Source organism: Rhineura floridana, chromosome 1, assembly GCF_030035675.1.
Source record: "Rhineura floridana isolate rRhiFlo1 chromosome 1, rRhiFlo1.hap2, whole genome shotgun sequence".
NCBI lineage: Eukaryota > Metazoa > Chordata > Lepidosauria > Squamata > Rhineuridae > Rhineura > Rhineura floridana.
The window spans coordinates 289,261,700-289,284,008 of NC_084480.1; the positions used below are offsets into that span (position 1 = coordinate 289,261,700).

A 22,309-nucleotide genomic window follows, 5' to 3' on the forward strand; every position below is an offset into this window, starting at 1 on the left:
GAGAGGGTTTGTATGCGTGGAAGAAGGGGGGGGAAGGGAAAGGAATCATTTATTGTTACTCCCCTCTCACCTCACCTAAAGCACCTCTCCCCCACGGACGCTGATTCCCCCCCCTTCCCAAGCAGGGCATGAATTAGGCTGCCGATTGATTAAAAAGTATATTGATTTGTATGTATTTCATCCAGCGCCGGTGGCGGCGGCTGCTGCTTGTGCTGCTCCCACCGCCTGAGTTAGCCCAGTGTTTTCCAGTATAGAGTGTTGCTGAAGCTCCATCTACCAAATATGTCGGCTCCTGTTGGGCCCCGGGGCGGCCCCGCTCCTCCTCAACCTCCTCCACTTCAGTCCGAGATGCCCGACCTCAGCCACCTCACGGAGGAAGAGAGAAAGATCATCCAGGCTGTCATGGATCGCCAGAAGAAGGAAGAAGAGAAGGAGCAGACCGTGCTCAAGTAAGGACTACTTTCCTCTCTCTCTCTTCCCCCGGTTTCGCGGCCCATTCGCTTCCCCCTCCCTCCCTAGGGCATTGCTTGGGTTATGTAGGGGCTGAGTGGTGTGCATTCGGTGGGGTGATAGACTTCGGAGAAATGTCAGGGAAACAAAGTAGGCTGCTTGTCAATGTATTGGCTCCTGATTGCTTCAGCCTCTTGCCTCGTCCATCCCTGCAGGAGATGGAAAAGAGCAAGTAGTTCCCTCCCCGGTTTTCAAGCTCCTATTCGCCGTTCAAGCAGGCATGGACTGGGACCAGGCACCCAATATGGCCGCACAGGTGCTGTTGTAACCCGGTGTGTAGGAAGCTGATGGTCTGAGGAGAAGGTGGCGGCATGGCTGGGAAAAGGAGCTAAGCTCCCACTAGCGTCTGGTGGCGGCTCCAGCGGGCCTTTCTTCTCAGCTGCCACCAACGTTTCTGCCTTCCTTCGTCTCCTGTCTTGCCTGCCTCTTACAGGAGACCCCGGACAGAGCGGAGATGTACCGCCGAGGCCTCGGCTCTCTGCTGTCGGGGTGGGTTTGCAAGAGCCGCCATCTTCCTCCGACAACGTGTTGCCCTCTCACTCCAGATTCACCAGCTCCTTGCTGCCCGGTTGGCGTGCTGGCAAGCAGCCCTTGTCCCTTCACCTGTGGGCCCCTCTAGCCACTGGCGAGCAGCAGCACGAGGGCGCAGGCCTCGCAGGCGGCAAAAGCCGCCACAAAGAAAGAGCTGCCGAGTTGCTGTGTAACTTCAGCACCACATAGCTGTCCAAGCAGGGTTAGGGAAATTGTTTGTGGTCCCTTTTCTTCCACGGCTGTGTTTTCTCCCTTGCTCTTGTAAATTGGTTCAGCTCTGGTCCTTTTGGCAGTGATGTCAAGAAGATCCATGTTTTCTGTGAATTTTTGTTTCATACATACATGCGTTGTGGATGGTGAGATTTCCTGAGCAGCTGAAATGCAAGCTTCTTCCTAATCTTGCAATATGTTTAGTATGTCTTTGTATATCTCCTCTGTGCCTGTTAATATCAAGTGTGTAGACATGATACTCTTTGACTTTTCTATGTGTCTCAGACATCATGTAACCACAGAAAATGGCCTTTTCCCCTTATATAATGACCATGCTGACCTCTAAATTATTATTCACTGCTTTATGAAGTTGCTGTAGTGCATACTACTGTGTTTTAATTTTGAGAAACAGACACAGTGTAACATTTTGTCACAGTTGGAATAAATGCTTCTGAGTTTAAATACTGCTAAAAATACCCAGCCAAATTACTAGGCAATCATAGTGATGTTAACCCATTGTCTTGTTGAACTGCTGATTCAAAATCTGCAGCTGAAATCTTCTTGGCTTCTGGACTTAGTTAATGGCTTGTGTTGGAATCAGTATATCATTAGCAACATGAGTGGATAAATTATTCTTTTCTGGTAATTTTTATCTTCATGTAAAAAGAAATAAGTGGTTAAAGCATTCACTCTTAATAATAATAATGAATATGTTTGCGTTTTGAAGATAGCATAATTTATATTGTCAAAAGTAAAATTTCCTTTTGCCATTCCAATTCTAACTAATAATTTAAAGTAATTTATACCATTAACAGATATTTATATGCCATTTGACAGCTACATCTTAAAATATGCATTTAAAAATAATGTATCCATAAATCTAATATGCAAACAAGTGTTGACATTATTGTTATTAATGAGACACACACTTCACAATGAGGTCTTAGGGTGGCTTACAACAATATTAAAAACAGTTAAAACAGATAATTGAACTGTAGCATTAACATTTTAAACTGTATTTAGTATGTTTCTAGTAACTAGTTCTATTTAAATACATAATCTCTGTGACTGAAACATAATTTTGATTTTTTATATTGCACTTTTGCTGGTCTATGACTAATAAATTTATTATTTATTTTTTATATTGCACTTAAACGGTTGTATTCAACTTAGTGCTAAGATGAACATTCCGTCTGTTCTGGGGTTTCCCTCAATCCTCCAGAGCAGATCTGGGGATGGTATGGGCCATGCACAGGGGGATGAGAGGGTGGGAAATTCCATTGCAGTACTGCTAATTCTTGCACTAACACTTTTATTTAGTTTAATAGTGCCCAAAGTTCGAAGTATATTGCTTGTTTTTAACTGCAAGTTTGATTTATAGGCACAAACATATTTCTCTGTTTTTAGAAGTAAGATTCCTTTATAGCTGAAAGATCCATCATAATTAATAAATTAATGCAGAGTTGTTCACAAATAGTTTGTGAAAGAGAAACAGAAGTGTATATAATGGACCTAAAGTATTTGTAATTATAAGCTAATAAGTCTTGCTGTGATGTGTTCTCTCAACCATTACAGATTTGTAAGAGAAGAAATGCATAGTTGTAAGTATAGTAGTATGATATTTTGCTAGCAGAGTTTAGACAACTTTTATCATATGTATTCACATGTCTTTCACACTGATACTTCTCCAAGACAATTGGATGTGAGAAATAAGGAAGACCTTCTCCCTCATAATATGAGTATAATGTAGTATGCATGGCTGAATTGTGGTTCATTAGCATTTTTAAATTGGTGAGGGATCAGGCAGACAGCTTGTCAATCCATGTTTTCTCATGATATCTTAACAAGAGACTGCTGTCTGGATCCTGATGGTATGGATAGATGAAACAGCACACAGAATAGCATGTGCTGATGTAGCTGGAGCAACTAGTGTGAGGCAAGTGAGGAGTCCATCATGCTTTGCTGTGTGTTAGTGGCGATTCCATCCTAACTGTGCATTAGTTGAATTTTACCTAGTCCCACTCTCTGTTATGCTATTACCCATTTCTTTGCAGAGTAACAGTTTTACATTTATGCCACTATATTGCCTATGGTGAAAGTAGCAAATTTCTGGCAGTGCTCACACATGTTGCTGTGTTGGTGCAACATTCTGGGCATGCATATGATACTGGTACAATGCCACATTTAATAGCCTTATTCATATATGATGATCATTTTGGCAATTGTGACCTCTGATTTGCTAGTACAGTGATATACAGTTCTTAACTATATAGCTTTTAAAAAAGAGCCTTTCTTTTTCTCAAAATAATTTCAATTCCCTCTCCCCTGTGGTTGAATTCATTGTTAGAGAATGGGTATTTTAAAAACTCTTTATGTTGTTCCCAAAGTTACTAATGATAATACAGTATATTGGGGATTGAAGAAGATCCATGTGACTGAATGCAAATTGAGTTTTCTTTTTCTTAATAATTGGAAATCTAAGTTTTGTGGCTCCTAGTCTAATCAATTCCTTAAAGGGAAGTAGCTTCCAAGTGTATTTTCTGCATCATATAGAAATATGGAAGTGCTAGTCCGTGTTGCTTTCTTAGTTATTTTCCTCATTCGCAAAACATTCACTGAAATTAAATATTTTTCCCCCACATAGAATTCCTTGTTTTGGAAGTGGAGCTGAAACTTGTAGAAATTTTAACAAAATTTATTTGCTAGTTGTTGCAAGGGATAAAATATACAGTGTTTTATATAAACATTGATGAATGGAAGCCAGCTGTATATTAGCTCCCCTCTGATGTTTTTTCTTCCATGCCATTTCTATTTTATTCAGATTGTCTAATGAGTCTGTCACTATAGTACTGGAGTGCTTCCTAGAAGAGCATTCAGTGGTGTCACTAGCCTCTGTCACATCAATTATAATTTTCCTCTTTTGGTCTTCCCAGATGAAATTATACATAGACTTATATATGTGTGTTTGTATATCCTTAAATCCATCATAGCCCCTTTCACTTGCTATGCTTCTTTTGAAGAAATAAAGAGAAGTGGTGCAGAGTTGGAATCAGCAGGAGTTCATACTGATAAGGTCAGCATCCACTCCTGCTGTGTTTGCTGGAAGTAGATGACATGTAAAATGGTCATTTTGCAGAGGCACCTGCTTTTGGCAGATTGTGTCGTATGAAGACACTGGATGAAACCATGCAGCGTTCCTGTGGAGGTACCACCATGAGTTTTATTGTGGTGATCCAGAATTCTGCTGCTGTTGGGGGGTTGTTGTCTTTCTTAAAAATATCCTATATATTGAAAATCGGAGGTGATATTGCTGTTAACCTTGGATGATACCCAGTTGTGGCAGCTTGCATGCACAACAGCCATTCCACTAGCAGGAGCCCTGCTTTTAGCACAGTGCAACAGCCAAATACCGTGACTGCCTTGCACTTGTGAAATATTTTTTTATTTATTAAATGTATATCCTGCCCTTCTTCCCAGAAGGAGCCCAGGGCTGCAAACAACAACACTAAAAGCACTTTAAAACTTCTTTAAAAAACAACTTAAAAAAATCTTAAAAAGCAAACGATGTTGCGCAACCTTTAGTGAAACTGTTGTTATTATATTTGGTGATATTTAAGCTTTGTGTGTTACTTCTTGTACTATTGCTTGTGTAATCACTTGTGCAACATCAACTCTCAAACTTCCTGTGGTAATGTTATGTTGGATCTTGCCCCTTATGTATTAACTTCATTAGTTACTAATCATTTTTGCTTAGTTCACTTGCTACACTTTATTCTGTGGACTAACTTATAGTCTTAAAAGAGATTCTAGGATTATCCCCCTGAATAAAGGAGCCTGTCTAGTGTGGAGAAGGCCCTGCCCTAGGGGCAGGGAGGCAATCTCTCTTAAAACTTCCAGAGGAGGTGGGGCATCCCCATGAACCTTAGTTCAATTTTCATATCATAGTAGAGAAACGGACTCCAGCAGGGCTCTTGTGCCTATTGTGAAAGTCATTGCCAATTAAAAAATAAAAATTTGTGTGACAATTCTCATTTGTATGATAATGTTGGTTCACATGCCACCCCCCCCTTCAAGTCAATTTCTTCCCATGACACTAAACACTTAGTGGTCCAGCTGTATTTTATTTATGTCCGGTTCTGTGGGAGTTCCAGACTTGCAGGGGAAGCAGACAGTGTCTGGTGACGGACTCAAAGCAGAGAGTAGACAAGAATAGGACCTTGGAGTTTCAAAGGGGCCCTGCTGGGTGACACATTCTAAAGCAGCTGCAGCACTACGTTGTCTGTAGTGGAAACAAGCCAATTGAAGCCTTACATAGGCTGACAAGACCTGGAGTATGGTTTGCTCTACTTCTCTGGAAGAGTTGGCTGGTTGGTTAAAGGAGCCTCCACCTTATTTTGTTTCCTGTGAGGCTGAGGAGACAGAGGTACTGTAGGGGACTCATTTTAGAGGATGGTAGCAGGGCGGTGTCTTCCAGTTAGGAGGACCCCAAATAAGAATGATGTATGTATATTTATTTATTTATTTAAGGCATTTACATACCACTTTCTTTCTTTCTTTCTTTTTCTTTCTTTCTTTCTTTCTTTCTTTCTTAAATTTATATCCTGCCCTTCCTCCCAGGGTGTCATATTAGCATAACTAACATACTGGTAGTCCCTGAGGAACCAGCAATTCACTGTAAAGTGGAACCCATTGACTAACATTGACCAAAATGGTGCCCGGTGGCCAAAAAACACCGTAAAAGTGGAACAAGCGCTGCAAAGTGGGGCCCTACTGTATTTAGAAGCCTTGGAGTACAGAAAGGTCTTCAGTTGGCATCAAAAGTTAACTAAAATTAGTGCCTGCCCAGTCTCTGAGGGAGAGAGTGTTTCACAACCTGAGTGCCATTGCCAAGAAGGTCCTCTGGCCTTTAACCTCATTCAGTGATGGTACTGACAGGCTTACCCAGCCAATTTCAAAGATCAGGCAGCACAATGCACTGCTCCTGCAGATAACAAGATTTTGAGTCAGTCAGAGCTTTATATGTCAGAACCAAAATGTTGAATTGGGCTCAATAAGATATAAGCAGCCAGTGCAGATCTTTAGGAGCTGATGTTTTATGGTCCTTCCAATTTTTAATTAGGTATCCCCAAATGAAAAACAGTAAAATAATTGTTTTAATCACCTTTTCCAAACTAGCAAAGGTTTGATAGATTGTATCATATTTTCCTCTAGTTGTCGCTTTTTAAATCCTGTGGAAGAAACAGAGGCTTGGAAGAATGTTTATGATGGCAGTATTTTAATTTCCTGTAAAGTATACCGGCTGAATTGCATATAAAAGTCCTACATGAAATTAAGTCTGTCCCTCTTTCACCTTTCTTTTCTGAGAGGAGGTGCAATTGATATATAAAGTCCATGAAGGTTAAAGATCTCACCATCATAATTTTATTTATATAATTCAAGAAAGTATACCATGCCTTTCAGTCTCACCACCATCATTTTTTAAAATTTAATATAAGAATTTATACCCAGCCTTTTGGTCAAATCAGCCCTCAAGGTGGCTTACAATTATTAAAAAAGTTACAAGAATGCATATCAAAATAACATAGGATAGAAATGGAGAGCTAAAACTAGTGAACAAAGAACAAACTTATAACAGGAGGGATAGAAACTTAATTTGGGACATGACTGTTAGCTGAAAAATCATCACAGAAGGAGTCAATTGGGCTTCCAGGGGAAGGGGAAGAGTTCCATAATCTGGGCACAACACTTGAAAAGTCTCTTGTAACATCAAGGAACAACTATTGTAATGTGCCCGGAGATAAGTTAGGAAATTTCAGCTGATGTAAATGTTGCTGCTTGCCTCCTTGAGAGAACAGGTTGGTTCAGACCTTTGGGTAATGAGTGGGATAGAAATACTACAAATAAATAAATAAATAAAGTTGCGACCTATTATGTGGCAACTATACTGACTTCTAGGTCCAGTTCAAGTGCTGGCCTTGTTCTATAAAGGCCTTTACCTTCCAAGACCATTATAGCTTAAATATTGTTAAGGGTTCAGGTTATGCTTTCTTTAGTATTCCAACAGGAAGGGAAATGAGAATAGTTGTGGGCTGGCACAGGACATTTTTGGCAGTGACTCTTATGTTTCGGAATGCACTTTCTGCTGTAATTGTAAGTGCACCTCTTTGCTGAGCTTCAGAAAACATTGCCAGGCATTTAACTTTGATGGCCTTTCTAGGGAATTTGAAGAACAGAAGAACGCAGGTAGATCCTGCTGGATCAGGCCAGTGGCCCATCTAGTCCGACATGCTATTCTCACAGTGGCCAACCAGATGCGTATGGGAAGCCTGCAAGCAAGACCTGAGCATAAGAGCACTCTCCCCCTCCTGCAGTTTCAAGCAACTGGTATTCAGAAGCCCATGGAGGCAGAGCGTAGCTATCATGATTAGCAACCACCGATAGCCTTATCCTCCATGAATATGTCTAATCCTCTTTTAAAGCCATCCAAGTTGGTGGCCATCACTGCCTCTTGTGGGAGCAAATTACACAGTTTAACTACGCACTGTGTGAAGAGGTACTTTCTTTTGTCTGTCCTGAATCTTCCAACATTCAGCTTCATTGGATTCAGGTTAGTGTTATGAGAGAGAAAACTTTTTCTCTATCCGCTTTCTCTGACAGCCAGTGTAGTGTAGTAGTTAAGGTGTTGGACTATGACCTGGGAGACCAGGGTTCGAATCTCCACAAAGCCATGAAGCTTACTGGGTGACCATGGGCCAGTCACTGCCTCTCAGCCTCAGAGGAAGGCAATGGTAAACCCCCTCTGAATACCCCTTACCATGAAAACCCAATCCATAGGGTAGCCATAAGTTGGAATCGACTTGAAGGCAGTCCATTTCCACTTTCTCCATGCCATTCAGAATTTTCTACACTTCTATCACGTCATCTTTTGCTCTGCAAAGTGCCTTAGTCCTGTTTTGACATATATTGTTGTTGAGTTATTGTGAGTTTTTCATATTATCATTCTTTTGTGTAGATATATTGATGTTATTGTTTTGGATTTTGAGAAAAGTATGGGAAACAATAAATATACTTTGTACTCATTGTTATACAGAAGGGAAAAAATCCAAATAGGAATGTAAATTTTAGAATAATAGGTTATTGCTACAAAAAAGGCAAATAATATTTTTGGGTGCACTAACAGAAAAAGTATAGCTGTTGTTTTTAAATACATAGGCACACAAACCTATGAATGGAAGTGCTTGTGAATGCACGTGAGAAAGGGAATTTGTGCCTGTTTCCTAATTCTCAGAATCTCCATTTAAAGGATCTCTAGTACTAGGACCAGGAAAGGCCTCCATTTGGGGACCTTAGAGAGCTGCTGCCTGTCAGAGTAAACTGTACTGAGGTAGATGGACCAATGTTTTTATAGCATAAGGGATCTTCATATGCTCATCTAGCACTATCACTGTGTTAAGAAATACATAGGATACAGACATGCCACAGTTTCTGCCCAAAGAACATGCAGTCTAAGAAAGCTAGACAATATTAAGATGAAGAGAAAGGGCAGGACGTCATTGTATGTAATGAGGATGAGAGAAGGGGGCATTAAATTGAAGGAAGATGGGATTCTTCACACATTACAGTGTAGGATCTGATAACTTGTGATTAATCTAACACTTTATTGATCCTTATACTTACTGAGAAAATGTAGCTGGTTCAGAAAAATGAATTCACTTATTACGCTTTCATCCCTGATTCATTCCTTGCTCATGCCCTGTGTAGCATGTGGCTCTTGTTCAGCTCTTCACAACTCTTTATTTATTTTTTATTAAAATATATTAGTTGTCTTTCTATGGAATAATAAAGATGGAAATGTAAACATTTATGAAGCTCAAAACATTTTAAAATTAAAAACATTATGTTCAAGACCAAAATATGCAAATAAGTACATATAGAAAGCCAGTAGCAATGGTGAAATTCCAGTTCCCCATTTCCAGCCATCTCGGGCATTTTAAAGTTTCCAAGAGAACAGGAAAGTTTTCACTGTCAAACACTCACCTATGAGACAGTCTATTAGACCTCCCTAAGAATATTCCACAATTATAGCTTCAGAGCATCCTCAGATCTAATTCCTTGAAGATAAGAGAACCAGAGCAAAGCTTCTCTAAGGAGATTCATATGGGAGAAAATTGTTCTATTGTCCAAGCCATTCAAGGCTTTACTGGTAACATCCAGCAAATTGGGATCAGAAATACATAGGCAGCCATTGGATATGAAAAAGCATCAATGTGATTTGGTGTTTATAATCTGCCACAGTCAGGAGGTAAGCAATAGAAATCTACATGAGCTGATATTTTTGGACTGTCCTTAGGGGCAACCCCACTTTAATGCATTAATCAGGCCAAGAGGTTATCAGAGCATGCAGGATAAGTTCCTGTTATCAAGGAAATGGTGCTGCTAGCTTAGATGGTTTTAACTGATAAAAGATGCCGCAGGCTACAGCCACAACTTGTGTATCTAGGATAAAAGCTTTGTCCAGAAGCAACTTTAAGCTGCATACTGGTCCTTTAGGGGATTGTGATTGTCTCCAGAGCTTATTCCCTTGAACCTTTTTACCAATCATCTCTTTGATAGTCGATGTTGCAGAGTGTAAATGAACTTAAACTCAGTTTGAGAAAATGGAATGATGATTAACTCTTCCCTTTTCTCTGTTTATCATTGCACACATGTGTCTCCATTTCCCACATTTTTGTTTACCAAACCAATTGTTCTAAGTTCCTCAAAGGCTTTACTCAAAAGGATAAAAATATGTGATGGGAAATAATTCTGTTTGAGACCCTGGAGAGCCACTACTTGTCAGAGTAGAGAATACTAAGTTAGATGGACCTGGTGTAAGGCAGCTGCCTAAGTTTCAGGCTATGTTTACTTACCCATATCTTTTACCCCACAAATTTCTTATCATGAAGGAATTTCTCTAACACCAAGAATCTTACTGAAACTGGCATTGGTGAAATTCAGCTAATTGTCCCAAATGGAGATGTGGAGAATGTGATTATACTGATATGATTTTTTAATGATGCCTTGGGTTTCTCCCGAGACTGGCTGAATTTTGGTTCTGAGCCCAATATTGCTGAAATGCATGTTTCAGTCTTGGAAATTATTTTGCTGAGGCACGCTTCTCACTTGCCAGAGCAGAGTGACAGAGTAAACATATCCAGGATTTATTGGGGATATTGTTGACTGTGAGACCAGTCTGTTATTCTTGTGATGTAGGACACAGGCATCACAATCCGTTTAGGGGCACTATGCCTGTAGAAGCAGGGTTCTGAGCTTTGATCCTGAGATAGATGGGGAAACTGCATGTGCCAACAGGCCTTTTTTGTGTGATTTCCAATTCAACAACTGGGGCTGTGCACATTGGCATTACAAAAGATTTACTTTCCACTGATCAGCTGTTTGGGAGGGGAGCAAGGGCTAGATTCTGGCCCTCTTCTCTGCCAAGCAGCTGTTTGGTGAGATTTTAATTCTTTTGAAAGGGCACCAGATAGATGCTGCAGCTGCTCTGCATGCATTCATTTAGACTGGATGAAGCAGCTTCAGTTATTATTTGTTTATATATTTTAAAAGATTTTAAGCCCATCTTTCAGAGCACATTGCCCTCATAAGACAGCTTATGAAACTCCAGAACACATGAAAATACAAGTGCAACTTACATGCACATGCACATACACCAGTAGTACCTGAAGATGTTTTTGAAGTACAGCACAATTCAACCAAATACAGATTTGAATAGATGTGTCTTCAGAGTTCTTTGAAAGACCAGCAGTAATGCAGCCACATGTAGTTCTCTGGGGAGGAAGTGTGGGGCCACCACTGAGAAATCCCTGTTCCTTGTACCCACCAGCTAAATAGGTCTTGCTGGTGGGGGCCAGAGAGCAGGCTCAGATGCAGAATTAATACTTGGACAGGCTCTTATAGGTGTAGGCAATTCTTCAGAAAACATGGGCCCAAACCACTTAGGGCTTTGAAGGCCAAAATCAGCATCCTGAATTGGGGCTGAAAACAAAAAGGCAGCCAGTGTAACTGATACAAAGTAAGTGTAGTAGGATCTGAGCACTCAGCTCCCACAAGTGTTCCAGCAGCTGCATTCGGTACAAATAGCAGTTTCTAAATCATAGTGCAGATCTATATGGGGCACACTGTGGGTAGCTTAGCTTTTTTTAGATTATCAGCTGCAGTCCAAAGCAGCCCAAGATGATAAAAAGCACTACTGGCAAATGATGTTACATGGGTCTCCCTAGACAGTGCCAAGTTCAGCAGCAGTTTGACTGTGTAGCTGGTTGTTCAGGGGAAGTGTAACCCCATTCATCTATACTAGTAGATTTCCTAAACCCCAGTACTTCTGTCTTATCTGGCTGAAGCTTATCCATCCCAATACTGCCCCCAGACACAAGTTAATGGTTTCATCTCTCTCCCTAGAATTAGATGGTGGAAAAAAGAGGTAGAGTCGCATGTAATCCATATACTGATGAAACCTCAGCCCAAACGGTTGGATGAATTCTTCCAGTGGTTTCATATAGATGTTGAAAAGCAAGGGGGTAAGACAGAAGAACCCTGAGGCTCTCCGAATGTCAGTGGTCAGGGGGGTAAAACAAAAGTTCCCTAGCATCACCTTCTAGGTCTGTCACCCCAGGAAGGATTGGAACCACTGTAATATCATGCCTCTAAGTTCCATCCTGGAGAGATAGTCCAGAAGGATGTCATGGTCAATTATATTGAAATCCACCCCATAACCTGGCAGGATGATCAAGACAGTTTCTGTCTTGAATCTAGGCCAGAAGCCAGACTAGAATGTATCTAAATAATTAATGTTGTCCAAGACTGACTGGAGTTGACACACCACCATTTGTTCCCAGACCTTGCTCAGAAGTGGTGAATTTGAAACTGGGTGATAATTCTCCAAAGCTAGATGATCTTGAACCTTCTTCTTCAGTGGTGGTTTCACTGCTGCCTCCTTCAGGACCACCAGAACTTCCACATCCCTTAATGAGGCATTGACCACTTCTGTTATCCATACTGTAAACCCAGCCCTTGGAGATGTGAGATTGCAATCTATTACAAAAAATATTTTTGGTAGCCTGAAGTAAACTAGAAATATAATATTCAACTCAGATGTACACTTTAGACAGTAAGATTCTCAGAAATGGACTTCTGTAGCCTTGTTTGGTGGAAGAAGGATGCATTTTTTTACTATATCAAACTCCAAGACAATTTGGAAAAAGGCTTTTCATTTAGGTTGCTTCCATAAAATTGGCTAATCATTGCAATTGTGATTCACTTCTGTCTGAATAATCTACTGTTGCAATAATAAGTGATAGCCAACCCAAATGTTACTTTAAAAACAACAACTTTGCACTTAAAATCTGGAAAAAAGCTTTTGTTCAATACTGGTATGCTCAGTCCCAAAGTAGTAGTAACAATTGTGAAAGATTACAGAATTTTAAAAATTAAAATTCTTTTAATTTTGGATACATTACGGTTTATTAGCTACTTTAAATAACTTTTTAAAAGTAGGTGTGACTAGTGTATTTGGACAATGTGCCATTAGTGCTGACTGCTTGTTTGAGACAAGCAGCTGGTTTATAAATTCAAATAATGGGTGATTCAGCCTCTGGGATCATATCTTTTTATCCCCAATGTGGCAAAGGAGCCAGTTAGATACTCATCCAAGTACTCTTAGATGAAAGAGTTCATCTTGACCCATTCCAGTCTGGGTTCAGGCCTGGTTAAGGGACTAAATCGGCCTTAGTTGCCCTGATGGATGACCTTTATTGGGAGAAAAATGAGGAGTGCGACCCTGTTATTCTTACTTGGTCTCTTGGTGGCTTTGATACCATTGACCATGGTATCCTTCTGGGCCAACTTGGTGAGATGGGTATTGGAGGTTCTGTTTTATAGTAGTTCTGATCCTATCTCCAGGGTTGTTCGAGAATAGCATTGGGTGATTGTCTTTTGGCCCCCTGGCAGTTGTGCTGTGGGGTGCCACAGGGTACCATCTTGTCCCCTATGCTGTTTAAAATCTATATGAAGACCTTGGGTGCAGTCATCAGAAGATTTGGGGCAAGGTGTTAGCAGTATGCTGATTATACTCAGCTCTATTTCTCTGTAACATTTGAATCAGGAGAGGCTGTGCAAGCCCTGGACCAGTGCCTGGACTCTGTGGTGGGCTGGTTGAGGGCCAATAAACTGACTCTCAATCCTAGCAAGACGGAGATGCTGTGGGTTGGTGGTTCCCAAGTTTGGATAATTGGTCAGTTGCTTGCTTTGGATGGGGTCATACTCCCTCTGAAAGAGCAGGTTTGTAATTTGGGGGTGCTCCTGGATCCATCTTTGTCTCTAGAGGTCCAAGCGACCTCAGTGGCTAGGAGTGCCTTTCACTAGCTTTGGATGGCAAGATACCTATGGCATTTCTAGACAGGGATAGCCTGATCACTGTTGTCCACGCACTGGTAACCTCGAGGCTAGATTACTGTAATGTGCTCTATGTGGAGCTACCCTTGAGGTTGGTCTGGGAGCTGCAGCTGGTGCAAAATGCAGCAGCAAGACTGCTCACTGGAGCAGGTTATTACCAACATGTCACTCCACTACGGAAAGAATTGCACTGGCTACCTATTAGCTACTGGGCTAAGTTCAAGATTGTAGTTTTGATGTAGAAAGCCCTATACAGCTTGGGACCAGGATACCTGAAAGACCATCTTATCCTTTATATACGCAGTCGATCACTGTGCTCTGAAGGTGAGGGCCTCCTGCAGATAGCATCTTATCAGGAGGTCTGTTCTGCACAACATAGGAAATGGACCTTTAGTGTAGTGGCACCAACCCTTTGGAATTCCCTCCCCTTAAATATTAGACAGGTGCCATCTCTGTTATGGCACCTACTGAAGACCTTCCTCTTTCAACAAGCCTTTTAAGTAGAGACCTTATCCCAGTCTTCATCTGTGTTGGAATTGCTTTTAAATATATTTTTAAACCTTCTTCTTTAAAATGTTTTTAAAGCTTTTTTAAGAAAAAGTTTTTAAAGATGTTTTGTTTTAATATGTTTTTAATGGTTGTTGTGTTTTAATATATTTTAAAGTCTGTTTTTATGATGTTTTAAAGTGTTTTTAGTGCTTTTGTTTGCCGCCCTGGGCTCCTACTGGGAGAAAGTGCAAGATATAAATAAATAAATAATACTTGCCTTTTAAGGGTGTAGGACTTAGGTGGGGTTTACTTGGATTTGGGCAAGTAGTTGTTGCTGCAGGAGGAAGAAATGGTGATAGAGAGAGAAAGTCAGGTAATTTAGAGTTTAAGTTTACTGCTCAGGTTTATTTCAGGCTAAATAGTTGGCTATATAACATTCCACAGTAGTTATATTGGATAATAACTTGAGTCCATTTCTCATTTCCCTACCACTCCAAAATGAAATCACTATCAGAATAGCTGGCTGCTGAGTGATCCACAGTGATGAAAGCATACAGCATTCAGTAGCATTCTCCCATCTTCATCCACTAGACAGCATTTAATTTGGCCTGCTTTTTGCTAACTTGGCTCATATGAAGAGTGGAGGTAGCTGTAAGCTTGCCTCGCCTGTATTATAGGAGGCAGGTTTAGTATTCAAAGAGGGGAATTTAAGACTGTGGGATATCCCTGCTTGTCTTAGCCCAGGGGATGCAAATGCTGACCCACTGTGTGAATTCTCAGGGGTTAACCAAAACCATTCCACCATGCTACCAGTTGGCCTCCTATGATTTAGGCATATAAATATGTATGAAATGTTTTCAACAGTTATGTTATTTGGGCATTATATTGTAATCTTTTAACAGTTTGGCATTTTTTGAGGATACAAAATATGTTTGAAATGTATGTTTTCATTAGGGTTGCCAGTCTCAGGCCCTGAACCTGGCGACCCTAGTTTTCATATATGTAAAAAAGGAAGTAATATGGACATTTGGAGAAAAAAACTCACCATAACTAGTGCATCTTGGTTAAGATTGGACTTAACACAGTAGTTCCAATTTTTACTTTGTACACACACTAATTCCAAGACAAAGTGAAAATTTGGTTGGAGATGGGTTTTTAAAAAATGAGCTTATTATTAACTAAATTCCTTTCATCACTTTGCTCTGTGTTTAATGCATTTACACACAGGATTTCGAACTCCTGTCTTGGGGCTGATATCCTGTTATAGGAACATAGGATCAGGGCTGGCACCAGAGGGCAGCCAGGATGGGCCCTGGCCGATGGCCCCTGCAGCCCAGAGGGGGCCCTGGAGGGCCCCTCCTTAGGGTGGAAGGGTGGCACTCCCATTCTGTGATCTGCAGCAGCATCAGGACCTGCAACCCAACCCTGCCACGGATCGTGGAGAGGGATCTCCCAGGCACCCCCACAATACAGATAGCACAGGCCTTAAAAAGCCCACATGCATGCCCCACCTACCTCTCTTATCACCCAAGATGCCTGCCATCACCCAAGCCTGACTGCCCCCACTACCATCTTGGTTAATGGCAGACATGTGTGCTACATGAACACCTCATTCTCATGATACAAGTGGTAGGTGGGGCATGTGAGCAGGTTTATTAGCCCTGTGCCATCTGTATCGGGGGGCTACGGTGTTGGGTTATGGTGCTGTGGGCCCAGGACAGGCTGGTGCCGAAGACCCAATCATGCCTGGTATTGACCCTGCATAGGATGCTGCCTTGCACCATGAGACCATTGGTCCATCTAGCTCAGTTTTTTCTACATTTATTTATTTATTTATTTAGTTTCATTTATAAACCGCCCATAACCAATGGCTCCCTGGGCGGTGTACAACATACAAAAGTACAATATAAAATACAAATGCGCTAAACAATATCAAAACAACTAAAGCAATTAACACATCAAAATACTTAAAAATATATTAAATATATTTAAAATGTATTTAAAATGCATTTAAAATGCCTGGGAGAATGTCTGGCAGTGACTTTCCAGAGTTTCAGGTAAAAGTTTTTTCCAGCCCTACCTAGAGATGAAGTGGATTGAACCTGAGATCTTCTGCATTGAAAGCAAATCCTTTATCAGTGAACTACAGCCCCTCCCCAATATGAGAGAGTATATATGACGGTAGGCTTGCAGTTAAGTAGCCTAGTCCTGTGCCTATTTTCTAAGAAGGAAGTCCCACATAGATCAATGGGACTTCCTTCCATGTATGTGTGCACAGAACTGCACACTTTATTTTACATTAATGTTATGGTGAAGCATTATTATTATTTTTTTTGGTATAACTCTTAGAATCAAATTCAGGTTGGGTCCTTCTGAATTTTCAATAATATTTAAGGATGACATTGATAACCAAGCCAATCATTATAAAAAACCCCAATATTGTTTTATTCCCCAGCTAATTATAGGAAAAAATGAGTTTTTGAACAATCATATGTAACCATTTACATGAATATTGTACAGATTCCTTACATTTACAGTTGTAAATTCAACCTGGAGTGCATAGTAGTTTGCTACAGCTGAAACATTTCTATCAAAGGAACACTTGATGAGCTTGCTTTTGTTTTAAAGATTGGCACAAATTACTTGTCCCTTTTAACCCAGCCAAAGTCTTCTGAAGAAAGTGTGACATTATGCTTATGATCCAAATTCCATCTGAGTAGACAGCCTGTTGAGCTTATAGAAATCGAGCAAAGCTTGATTCTTCTGACAGAAGATAATCAATTTTTTCCTCATTCACAAAGCTGAAAGAATTTGTTTTATCAGTCTTGACAACAATAAATCTTTCTAGCTTTTGGAATTGATGTGTGCCCCAAGGCGTGACATGCAAACCACCTCACATGTGACATACAAATACACCTCACAGAAACCCAGTGGCCCTTTCTCCCTAAGAACATAAGAAGAGCCTGCTGGATCAGGTCAGTGGCCCATCTAGTCCAGCATCCTGTTCTCACAGTGGCCAACCAGGTGCCTGGGGGAAGCAAAAGCTGTTTTGGGAAGGATAATTTGGATGGAAATGCAGCAGACTGTATGCACATGTGTAACCATTTCCCCACTTCTAATGCTAAACCTTGGCTTTGCAGGACTGGTAGCTGTTGTTGGAAGTGGGGCAAGAGCAACTCCTGTTTTGTTCTTTTGTTTGTACTCCAGAGGGAGATAGAGCTAGGGTCCTCCAAATGGATAGGCTTGTTTACCTTTACCTGTGATGCTCTGACTGACTTCCTTCTGTCGCTAGACTGTTACATCTTTAGGGAAGCTTACCTGCCCCTCCTCCTTCCACCCTTTCCACTCCTTTTGTCCTCCGACTGTGTGGGAGAGAGGAGACATCCCTTTGTCTCTCTCTCTCTCCAAGCCATGAGGCTAACCCCTACACCTGGGCGTTATGCCTCCAACTTAGTTAGTTAGTTAGAACTAGGTTTGCTTTCCTATCTGCTATGTATTTCTATAAATAAAGTAGCTTTTCTTATTTTACTAAGTCTCAAGTCTCAGTGATCCTGATGCAGGGTAAAAGTCTGCTTTCTTAGGTAAACGCACGCACACGTTGGCACACTCGCATTTCAACATCTGCTGTTACTCTGCTGCTGTGGTGTTGCTTTAACGAAAATAAGCACACAATTACACACAGCGCAACAGTTGTAAGTATGAATGGGGGAGAATATCTGCTAAATTTGAATTGGTACCATATTTTGACTGAATCCAACAGTCCACTGTCTTTTCAGACCAGCACTGATTTCTTGTGGCAGGTTGCAGCTGTAATTGGCACGGCTTTTATTTCTCATTCCCCGCCCCCAATTTTACGTAATTATCTTCATAATTACAATTGCTATTATCCATTAACTTAAATGGATTTACATAAGCATTTATGTGAAAAATTATGTAATATTTTTCGCTGCCAAAACAAACAGCAGATCAAATTGGCAAGTGCAAAAGCAAGCAGAAACAAAAAAAGGCGGATCAGGATTGAACGACAGACTATCAGAATACAAACGGATCGGAACTAGGCAGCAAACCCGATCCCTAGTTGAAAGCTGACCACGTGGTCTTAAATAGTTGCTAAGAAGTGTTTATTTTATTTAACAAAATTGATATACTGCTTGATTGTAACAAACCTCTAAGCAGTTTATGAAAAAAAAGTATTCACATCACAATATTAAAATGATAGGCACAGTTCTCAAAAATGGAATATATCTCAAGGCTTCCATAAACAAAAAGCATCTTCAAAAGGAATGGCAGGAGATGAGGAGTTTGGCTTTGGAGCATTGGTCCAGTCATTGCCAGAAGGGCTGGACTCCTGTTGCATAATAATTGAGGTTCAACCAGATTCACTTAATACAATGATAGCAGGTAAACATGATCTCTCCTCTGCCCACAAGTTTTCTCTACAAGATTAAAAGTTTAGACTGTTAGAGTTGGTTAGCACTTCACTTCAGATGAACCATTTAGATAAGTGAGGGTAACTGTTTAGCTGTTAAACAGCTAAATTTTAGCAGGAGTTTATTTGCATTTGACAAACATCTCTCAAAGTCTCCAAGTCAGTAATATCCCAGACCAAAGTAAGCTTGGGTATTTAAGTTAAATTTATATTCCCAGGATATGTGAGTTTCCAAGAAATGACACCCCAGCCTGCTCTTACAGCGACCTTGGTTCTAATATCTGATAAAAAAGATGGCAGTCTTGATCCTGTAAGGTATGTGGCAGGGCTTTTTTAAAGGAATTTTCACTGGGGGAAAATGAACTCAAAAGGGCACTTTAAAATCATGCGAAAGGGCATTTTTAATCTTCATTCTAAATAATGAAATACATTTATTTAGATAAAGAAATGTCATGAAACATGTACAGTATTTTAATAGTAACTGATTGCAATTTAAAGAAATGTGACATTTAAAATTTAACTAAAAATGTCCAAACCTCCGAAAGAATTGTTTTACAAAATCCCACTCAGCATAAATCTCTGGATCAGGTTGATGTTGTCTCTTGTCTCTAGTTGAAAGAAAATGAACAACATCAGGCCGGGGATCATAATAGACTGTACCAATCCCATTCAGAGCTATGTTTAGCCATGCATTCACTGTGTTGTCATACTTGTTCATGTGCCATCCACTATAAGATTATGCAGGGACTCAATTTTTTCAGTTTGCACTGAGTGTGATGAGAGAGTTGGAATTGCTGCCAGAGGTTTTTGCACCATGCCAGAAGTTATGGGCAACAGACTGGCAAAGATGCACAGACATTGAACACCTTAAATCACTGCCACATGGAAGATGAGGCACTTCAAAAATAACTGGCCACTGTTCACCTGCTTCATCTGCAAATGCACTATTTTTCCCTGGGAAGTCTCTGGCACACAATACCAATCTGGTCTTCACAAACTCTATGAGTGACTGTGTTGATAGCAGATCTTTGATAGCAGACAGTATGGTATCCTGTTCAATATGAAGGCGTTTCTGCTGTTTCTGCTGCTTGCACACTTTCCAAACAAATCGCACATGCATTTTGACTGTTGATTGTAACAAATTTGTTAGTTGTATATCTTCTGCTGTTAACATGACTATCAATGTTACATTTGGATTTTGAGTCAAGTTTCCCAGGGAAAGGTCGTTCCTCCATTATCTGTAGCTTTCTGATTGCTGAATCTCTTCAAGTAGATATGCAAGGAAGGATAAGGTCATCATGTTGCAGATTTTTCTGTAGAATCTGGTATACATCTAAGATATCTCCCATAAGTTCTGTTAGCCATATTTGCTTATCATCCCATGTTTTCAGAAAACCATGGGCTTCTGCTTTTCCTTTTCTATCTCCAGTCTCCTCAAGATGTTTCTACACTTTCTGGCAACTAGACATGTTGTACAACACTATATCAATGAGGTGGACCTGATGCTGTGTAAACCTTACATCATGATGTCATGGAAACTGATTTGCTTCAGGAAAGACAGAATGTAGCAGCTTTGTTTTATTATTTCATGTGCGGAAGTAGGTGTTTAGAACTAATAGATTAGCCTTCCAAATCTTCAGTTCTGGAACAGGAGCAATGATGGACTCCTCTGTGCCTACAGACTGGGGTGTAGTGCTTGATTTGCTGTCTTATTATCTCCTCTGCCTTGCTTGGCCCAGCCAGGCCCTGTCATGGGGGGGGGGGCAGGAGGGCCATTTGGCCTGGGTCTCACATTCACAGGGGGCCTGAAATTTAGATTTTGGATATGAATTTGCACAGAAGAAAAAGCTAGAAAAGCACTTGTTAAATATTGCATTGTATTTTTTGTGTTAAACATGTTAATTTGTTAAATGTAAACATTTAAAATATACCACATTTTTTAATATACTGGGAGCTTCAAAAATGGGAGTAGCCTGGGCCTCTCTCAACCTCTGAGAGGGCCTGGGCCCAGCTCCACCATATAAGCACAGAAAAACAACCATTTTACCCAGATTGTGTCTTTATAAATGTGACTGAGAAACAGAAACAGAAAGCACAGAACGTTCCAGGAGTGGGCTGAATGGTAGTTACTGGGCAGAAAACAGACTAAAGCCATTTTTATGAGATGAGAAACCTAAATGAATCCAGGCTTGTAAAGCTCAAACTGGAGAGTGAGAGTCCAGAAGAACAACAAAGTTTCCCATACCAAAGCTTTCTTCCCTCCACAACCTTGATCCTCCATTTACTGTTCCCCAATCCTCCTAACTCAAAAGGCAGGATGGGAGAGGCAAAGAGTCCCAGAGAAGGGCAGCCTTATATGCAGGCCCTCCCAGAGGTCAAGAGAGGCCTGGGTCACTTCCAGTTTTTGAGGCTCCTGGTATAGTAAAAAATGAAGAAATGCCAAAACAGGGTTACAGAAATTAATTTGAGGCCCTCCAAGAATGTGAGGCCTGGGCCAAATGGCCCTCCTTGCCCCCCTGTAATAGCACCTGCTTATGAGAAACTCCTGACTCAGCCAGTTCTATTATATTGTTATGAACAGTAGTTCTCACCTAGGTTTCCTTTGTTAAGCAGAATAGCAGTTTGCTGGTCAATGGGGCATGGTATAGGCAAATGAGGACAGATCCCTGCCTCAGTGTGCACACACAAGAGCTTGAAAGCCTCCTTAAAGTAACAGATCATATTAAGCAATATGGTTTATCTAGCAACAGGAGGCTTTGCTTAAAAATGGATGGCAAATCCTGAATCACATAGTCTAGAGGAAAACGTGAACACCATCTAAATTTGCATTTTGTTTTCCCTAAATATAAACCATGGACAAGCAGAATTAAAAGGGCACTGACTGGGGGGAATTTTGAGTTCACTGGGAGGGATTTCATGAGGACTGGGAAGGGGAATCCCCCTCACTTTGTATGCTAAAAATGCCCTGCTGTGTGGTGTGTTTTGTACTTGCAACAGGGCTCTTAACTTCACTTTCTCTAGAAGCTACCTCCATTTTTTAAACTAGGGGAAGTGTCAAAAGCCCATGCAGCACAAGATGTGTGAGAAGTATTGGTGTGTGTATCTGGAGTGTTCATCCTAAATTGGTGCCTGGAGGCTGTGAAGGGCTGGATGTGGGCTAACAAACAAACTGAAACTAAGTCTAGACAAGATAGAAGTGTTGCTGGTCAAGGGGAAACTGCACCTGGAGGCTGTGGAGGGCTGCCTGGAGGCTGTGAAGGGCTGGATGTGCGCTAACAAACTGAAACTTAATCCAGAGAAGACAGAAGTGATGCTGTTCAAGGGGAAACTGTGGCAGTGATAGGGCTGCAAGCTGTTCTGGATGGAGTCACATTCCTCTTGAAGGAGCAGGTCATCAGTTTGGGAGTACTTCTGGATCCGAGTGGTTTTGGCCAACTCACACTGGTCTACCAGCTGTGCCTGTTCCTGGAAGCAGTTGACTTGGCCACAGTGACACATGCATTGGTTACATTGAGGCTTGATTACTGTAATGTGCTCTACATGGGGCTGAAAATGGTTCAGAAATTGCAGTCGACCCCACCGGCTCCCAATTTGTTTCCGGGCCCAATTCAAAGTGCTGGTTTTGACCTTTCAAGCCCTAAACGGCCTCGGACCAATGTGTCTGAGGGACTGCTGACACCCATATGTACC

General features: G+C 41.0%; 1 protein-coding gene across 1 annotated transcript in view; it reads left to right on the forward strand.

Annotated features, from left to right (window-relative positions):
* Window positions 1–282: 282 nt before the first annotated feature.
* The window catches only part of RIMS2 (regulating synaptic membrane exocytosis 2), a 374,923-nt gene continuing 352,896 nt past the window's right edge, over window positions 283–22,309 (forward strand). The window contains 1 exon segment of the mRNA XM_061611686.1: window positions 283–449. Within this exon segment, the coding sequence (XP_061467670.1) occupies window positions 283–449 (167 nt within the window).